Raw genomic sequence first — 8,479 nt, forward strand, 5'->3', positions numbered from 1 at the left:
AGGGTCCACGAAAGAGGGGGAGGCCTTCAAGGAGATGGACTGATACGGTGGCTGCGATGATGGGCTCAAGTATAGCAGGGATTGTGGGGCTGGCGTGGGATCGGGCAGTGTTTTGTTCTGCTGTGCATGGGGTCGCTATGAGTTGGAAACGACTCGACGACACTTAACAACAACAACAACAAGAAATGACAAGAGACCTACCTACATAATGGCACAACATGCCATTCTCATGGATAGGAAGACTGAATATTGTGAAAGTGTCAGTACTACCCAAACCATTGGGAGCTCTGGTAGTGTAGTGCCTAAGGCACCTGACTGCTAACCAGAAGGAAGGCAGTTCAAACCCACCAGACACTCCTTGGTAGGAAGATGGGGCAATCCACTTCTGTAGTGATACTGCCTCAGAAACCCTAGGAGGGGTCGCTATGAGTTGGGGCTGACTCGAGGGCACATAACAACCACCATCACCACCCAAAGCATTATCTATCTCTCTTTGTCTTTCCATCCCCTCCTCCCCTCCTTTTCCCTCCCTCCACATATACATTTATATAGTACCCAATGCAAACCTGACCAAATTCCATCAACATTCTTTAAGGGCATGGGAAAATCAATCACTAACTTCATTTGGAAAGGAAAGAGAGCTCAGACAAGCAAAGCACTGTTGAGGAAGAAAAAGTAGGCAAGCTCATTCTCTCATCTCAAAGCCTACTATATAGCCACAGTAGTCCAAACAGCCTGATATTGGTACAATGACAGACACATATACCAGTGGAACAGAACTGAAAATCTAGAAATAGATCCATCCATCTCTGGACCCATAAGAGACAAGAAAGACATTATATAATGATTAAAGGATCATTTGAACAAGAGGACATAACCATAATAAATATTTACAAAGCCAGTTAAATAGCTCCCAAATCCATATACAAAGAAAAACAAAAATTAGTTGGATTCCTCTACATCAACAAAGAGCTATCTGAAATGGAAATAAAGAAAACAGTACAATTTATAACACTAGTGGAACAGAATTTAGAGTCCAGAAATAAATTCATCCACCTATGAGCAGCTGATCTTTGACAAAGGGACGTAATGCATTCAATGGGGAAGAACAAATGGTGCTGACAAAACTGGATATCCATTTGCAAAAAGTGAAACAAGATCCATACCTCACACCATACGTAAAATCTAAAACTATAAAGTTACTCGAAGAAAAAAATAGGGCCAAACTTGGGGCCCTAATTTTTTGGCTAACTAGACTATAAAGCATAATAAAAAATGCACAAACAGCCGAAGACAAAGTAGATGACTGGGACCTTCTAAAAATTAAATTCTATGCACATGAAAAGATTCCTCCAAAAGAGTAAAAAGAAAACCTACAGATTAGGAAGAAATATTTGGCAATGACACATCTGACAAGAGATTTATCTCTGAATTTATAGAAAATTTCAACACCTCAACATCAAAAATACAATCCAATAAAAAATATCCAAGGCATGAACAGACACTTCAACACAAAAGATGTTCAAGTGGCCAACAAGTACATGAAGAAATGCTCACAATCATTAGTCATTAGAGAGATGCAAATCAAAACAATGAGACATCTCACCCCAGCAATAATAGCAAAATTCAACAACACAGAAAACAACAAATGCAGATGAGGGTATAGAGATTGGAACTCTCATACACTGCTGGTGGAACTGTAAAAATGATACAACCACTGTGAAAAATGGTATGGCACTTCTTTAAAAACTTGGAACTAGAAATACCATTTGATCCAGCAATCCCACTACTAGGAATATATCCTAAAGAGGTGGTATCTGGAAAGAAACAGATACATGCACAGCTATGTTTATCGTAGCACTATTCATAATAGCAAAGAGATGGAAACAATATACGTGTCCATCAACAGATGAATGGTTAACCAAACCACAGTACATACGCAAAATGGAATACTAAGCAACAGTAAATAATGAAGATCAGTGAATCACTTCATAATGTGGATGAACCTGGAGGACATTATGTTGCATGAAATAAGTCAATCACAGAAGGAACAATACTGTATGAGTCTGTTATAAAAAATCAAGGAAAGGTTTACATAGGGAAGGAAATTTTCTTTGTTGGTTACTTGGGGATGGCATGGAAGAGAAGGGAAAATTGCTGTTCAGTTAAGAGACGTGTTGATTTAGGTGAAGGAAAAGGCAATACAACAAAAGTGTGTGACCAGCACAATATCACCAAAGAAAAGGAAGACACAGAGAGGTGCACAAGAGGTACAGATGACAAACTATCACATACACAATACTGTGTCATCAGTAATAAACACTAGTCTACGGGTGAACACATAGGAAGACAGTCAGGAAGATCAGATGTGGGTAGATGAACGGCAATATACCCATGACCATACATAGGTTAGGTGCTCTGGTGGTATAATGCCTAAAGCATTTGACTGCTAACCACCAGCCACTCCTCAGAAGGAAGACTGGGCAATCTATTTCCACAGAGATACTCCCTCAGAAACCGAAGGTGGGGTTGCTATGAGTTGGAACTGACTTGACGGCAGCGAGTCTGGTTTAATACATACATTTGGCAGAAGATATTCCTACATGCATATTTGTATGTGCTATAAAAATGTCTGTATGCATTACAGAGCTAACAGGGGACAAAGTTAGGATAACTTGTTAGCCACAACCAAGCACCCTGAGGGAATGAAGCACTAGGTCTGTGGGCTCAGGACAGTGGTCACAGGGGACATCAAGCTCAACTGGCACAACACAGCACACAAAAACACTGTTCACATCCTACTTTGGTGAGTAGTAAGTGGCATCTTACAAGCTCACAAGTGGCCATCTAAGATGCAATTATTCGTCTTCCCTCATCTGGAGCAAAGAAGTGTGAAGAAAACCAAAGACATATGGAAACAAGCAGTCCCAGGGACTAATGGACATGGGAGCCTCAGCCTCAATGACTCCAAGACCAGAATGACTGGTCAGATAGAGACTGGTAAAACCTTGAGACTATGGCCCCAGTTACCCTTCTGGCTTGGAAATGGATTCACTCAAGTGGGTTAGCTCTCAGCCAATCAACAGACAGGCCTGTGAGCTGACAACTACACCAGGGAGATGCACTCCTTATAACAGTCAGTCGTGAGATCAGAAGGGCAGCAGTCAGATAGTGGGAAAGCTAGATAGACAGGAATGTATATTTAAGGACACAGGGAAGGGGTAACCACAGAGAGGTGATGGGAGGAGAACTGCTCCATTGTGGAACAGTATCATGAAACAAAATGTGTATGCAGTGTTGAGTGTAAAATGAATCTACTTCACAATAAAAAATCGCATCTAAATCACAATAAAAAATTTTTTAAAAAGATAAAGATGGAAGGAAAACACAGTGTCACTGTACCAAAAAGAACCAGTTGATGTTCAAACATTTCAGGAGGTAGCATACGATCAAGAACCAATGGTATTGAATGAAGAGGGAGAAGTCCAAGCTGCACTGAAGGCAATGGGAACAATAAGACTCCAGGAATTTACAGAAAATCAACTGAAATGTTTCAACAAACACAATGCTAGAAATGCTCATTCATCTAGAAATTTGGAAGACAGCTACCTGGCCGACTGACTGGAAGAGATCCATATTTGTGCCTATTCCAAAAAAGGGTGATCTAATAGAATATGGAATTACTGAATGATATCAATATCACATTCAAGTGAAATTTTGTGAAGATAATTAAAATATGGTTACAGCAATGTATTGACAGGGAACTGCCAGAAATTCAAGCTGGACTTTGAAGGGGTCTTGGAAAAAGGGATATCATTGCTGATATCAGATAGATCTTGGCTGAAAGTGGAGAATATCAGAAAGATGTCTGCCTGTGATTTATTGACCATGCAATGGCATTTAATTGTGTGAATCATAACAAATTATGGATTAACTCTGGGAAGAATAGGAATTCCAGAATAGTTAATTGTGCTCATGTAGTACCTGTATATTGACCAAGAAGCAGTCATTTGAACAGAACAAGGAGATACTGCATAGTATTAAATCAGTTAAGGTATGCATCAGAGTTTTATCCTTTCACCATATTTATTCAACCTGTATGCTGAGCAAATAATCCGAGTAACTGGTTTATATGAAGAAGAATGTGGCATCAGGAGTGAAGGAAGACTCATTAACAATCTGCAATAGGCAGATGACACAACCTTGCTTGCTGAAAGCACGAGGCCTGGAAGCACTTATGAAAATCAAAGACTGCAGCTTTCATTATAAATTATGCCTCAACATACAGAAAACAAAACTACTCACAACTGGACCAATAATCAACATTATGATAAATGGGGAAAATAATGGAATTGTCAAGGATTTCATTTGACTTGGATCCACAATCACCTCCCAAGGAAGCAAGTCAAGAAATCAAATGACATAATGCATTTGGCTAATCTGCTACAAAAGACTGAAGTGTTAAAAAGCAAAACATGTCACTTTGAGGACTAAGGTGGGCCTGACCCAAGCCATAGTATTTTCAATTGCCTCTTACGCATGTAAAAGCTGGACAATGAGTACAGAAGACTGAAGACGAACCGATGACTTTTAAGTATGATGTTGGTGAAGAATACTGGATAGACCAAGGCCTGCCAGAAGAACAAACAAATCTGTCTTGGAAGAAGTACAGCCAGAATGCTCCCAAGAAGCAAGAATGGCAAGACCTCATCTCATGTGCTTTGGACATGTTGTCAGGAGGGATCTGTCCCTGGACAAGAATATGATGCCTGGTAAACCAGAGCGTCAGCAAAAAAGAGGAAGACACTCAATGAGATGGACTGACACAGTGGCTGCAACAATGTGAATGGGCTGAAACCTAGTGGCGCAGGACAAGGAAATGTTTCTTTTGGTGTACACACAATCACTGTGAGTGGAAGCAACTCGACGGCACTTCACCACCACCACCACAACAGTCTTGGGTAGAGAACGTTATGTAACTTCACTAAGGTCACATAACTTATAAGTGGGGGACCTATAGGACTTGAACCCAAGCAGGCTAGTCTCAATGCCCAAGCTCTTAATCACTATGTTATATTGTTTCTTCAAAATATACCTGTTTTATAAGCCTAAAATTAGCCAAAGTACCATGTAACAAGTATTTTTGTTTTTAGAATTTTGTATTATTTTACTGAATATACAGAGGCTCACAATCTATCTTTCTTATCTAAAACCTGTGGTGTTTGATATATTTTAGAATTTAAAAAAAAATTTAGATACATAATGGTCATGTATATAATACAACACTCCCAGTAGGCAGCAGCACCCCATCATCTAACATGTTACTATTACTGCAGCTAGATATATGAATATTAACATAGAGTAGGATTAATAAAAACTATAAAGAGCCTCAATTTGAGTTTATGTCAGGTTTTGCCACCAAATGAGTTAAGTCTTTTACAACTCAGTTTTTTGGATTTCATAAGTTTTGGGTAATATACCACACATGTGTTGCCACTGTCTAATCCTGCACTCAATAGTGGACAATGCTAACCAACCACAGCACTCTCAGCGAAGTCAAATTCATTTCAGAATCCTTCAACATACTACTCCAGAAAACTGCCACCAGCCATATGTAGCTAAGATGAAAGTTATCTCCTATCTTGCCTTAATTTTTCTTTTACAATGTATTCAATTAGATATCCAATAAGAACACTTAGTTAATAAATGTAAGTGATAATAATTCATTTAAAATTAGGTTATAACATTTTAAAACCTCCAAGACATGACAAATTCAAGATTACTAACTGCTCTAATTTAGAATACTTTGCTAATTATTCTGCTAACCTTTTCCGTGCTTCTAAATCAACTTGTTCATCTGGGAACAGGAAAGGGTTGAGAGAGGGGGCAGGTACCTGCCTCACCCAAGAGATGGATGAAGAAATGCTATCAAAGCAGAAAAAATTTACTTTTCCTAATTAATTTAACAAAATACATAGCAATACATCTTAAGTTATAATGTGAAAGTCAAATCAATAGAGCTAATTAGTGAACTTTCACAACTTGGAAAAATTCATTGATTGGTAAGTCCCACAATTTAGCCATCTGTGTCTTTATGACAAATACTATGGAAAGAATGTATACGTTAAAATGAACACTAGGTAGGAATATAGGATTAGTGGGTTTTAGTTCAATTCTGTTACCAAAATTAAATTAATGTGACTTGGGAATAGTCAATTAACATGTCTTGGTTTCAATTCCATTATCAAAATGATTTGTTTCCTTAAGTTCTACTCTTCCATGAAGGGTATGGATTTTGCCCTAATCAATACAGCACAGTGGTTAAAAAATGTGGCCTGTGGTTAAAATCCCAGCTCTGCCATTTAATTAGCTGTGTGCCCTTGGGCAAGTTAATTGACCTCATTGTGCCAATTTCCTCAATTATAAATAATGAGAATTATAATACCTTCTCAGAAGGTGTAATGAGGATTAAAGAGATAATATGTAAAAAATGTTTTGATGAGTACCAAGCACACGGTAAGTTCTCAATAAATGTTAGTTATTATCATCATTATTGTTGTTATTATTCTTCATATTAACTTCAAAGAATAAGGACAGAAACAAAATATTCTAAAGTTCCTTACCCCTGTAGATTTGGCATTGCCCTGTCTCAATTTTTGCATTTATTTATAATTTCAACCTTTATTACTGTTAGGGATACTATCTTCAAAAAGTCTGCCGCCTATTATATTCTTTGGGACATTTAGTCACAAATGTACACCTGATTTTTTTTTTAAAAAAAGCCCTTTCAAATATACTCAGATGTAATAATAAAATGTATTACTACTACGTTGTATACCATTTTGTTTATATCACTTTTCAGATGGAAGATTCTTATTCCTTTTTAGTTTATTCCCATTCCCTTTATAATTGTAATTGTCCTTTAATTTTTTTTAATACACTATATATTTTCACATGGGAATTAAAAATTTGTTAAATTTCCTTTGATATTGTTATAATCATATTTCAACAATTACAAAAAAGTCACATTAATCTTAAGATTCTCTTCTCATTCTCTTTCTTAGCCTGCAACCAACCTGAAGATGCACATAGGATCATGCTGCCTTTCTTGATTCTCTCTAATTGCCACAGTAACGATGGGTTTACTTTACGAAAAAAGATTATAATGATTTTTACATTTCTTTCTTGAACTGTGAACAGGTAACTTGGAAACCCACTCTTTAAGTAAATACCATAATATTTACCCATTCATCCAACAATTTACCTCAATTTACTTTTTAGTCCAAAAGCATTTAGTACCATCTGAACATACACACTTAAAAATTTCACTATGTATTACTCTAATTTAATTATTTGCATAAAATTAAGTTGGTCTGATGCTTTTTCTTCTACACCAACTGATGATCACTGGTTCTCTTTCATTTACAGAAACCTGCTCCTTAGGATATATTGTACACTGACTTATACACACAGGTTATATTCCATATTTAATTTAGATGAGAACTGGTCAGAATGGTTATAGCAGCTGAGAAGTACAATTCCCATTTATCAGTGATAATGGCTAAAGAAAGGCTCTTGGAAAACGGACTCTTTTGTTTCCCTCATGTATTCTGCTGTGATTATGCTCATAGCAAACCATCACCTCTTGTACTAGTCAGTTTTATAATAAATGTTTAAGAATTTACAAGTACAATGTTAGAAGTTACTCACAGGGTTTGATTTCATCTCCATGAGGTTGTCTAATATACGAGTTACAGGTAGATTCTGTGGAAGAGATGAGTGTTTTATTAAATATTAGAAGAATGACAAACCAAAGTTCTTCTCTATTAAAAAAAATTAATCATGCTCACATTATTTCCATTTATGGCTAAAACTTTAATCATAAAATACACATAATCATATAAGGCATTTTATAGTTAAGTATATTTACTTTTCAATTAAACATATTCTAATAATAAATATTCTGTTATATGGCACTACTCATGATTCCATAGGAAGAAATAATTCTAAATCAAAAGTTCTCTTTATTGAGAGGTATATTCAGGTTTTAGTACCAATACATGTTTTGGTTTTTTACTTTATTTGCTGGATGTTTGTTTTTGAATACTAGTGACTGTAAAATTTTGCTGTGATAAAATAAAGTTTGTGAAAATGTATGAGATTAAATGATCTAATTCTGTTGTTTCTGATGTTGTTTCTTCTAAACCAAAAAGACAACTTGTGCTCTTTGAAAAATGAGGAAATGCATATGTATATATCTCAATTGATCGACTGATATGGTGGCATAGTGCCTAAGGCATTTGACTGCTAATCAGAAGGCTGGCGGTTCAAACTCACCAGCTACTCCTCAGGAGGAAGGCTGGACAATCTATTTCCATAGAGGCATCACCTCAGAAACCCAAGGAGGGGTTGCTATGAGTTGGAAATGACTTGATGGCAATGAGTTTAGTTTATATATATATATATATATATATATATA

At 36.6% G+C, this 8,479-nt stretch overlaps 1 protein-coding gene across 1 annotated transcript in view; it reads right to left on the reverse strand.

Annotated features, from left to right (window-relative positions):
• The window catches only part of SCFD1 (sec1 family domain containing 1), a 147,312-nt gene that overhangs the window by 28,313 nt on the left and 110,520 nt on the right, over window positions 1–8,479 (reverse strand). Inside the window, exon 20 of the mRNA XM_007949997.2 lies at window positions 7,711–7,764. Coding sequence (XP_007948188.1) covers window positions 7,711–7,764 — 54 coding nt within the window. The remainder of the gene's footprint in view (window positions 1–7,710; window positions 7,765–8,479) is intronic.

This window comes from Orycteropus afer, unplaced genomic scaffold (genome assembly GCF_000298275.1).
Source record: "Orycteropus afer afer isolate SDZICR_OR568_19922 unplaced genomic scaffold, OryAfe1.0 scaffold00260, whole genome shotgun sequence".
Lineage (NCBI taxonomy): Eukaryota > Metazoa > Chordata > Mammalia > Tubulidentata > Orycteropodidae > Orycteropus > Orycteropus afer.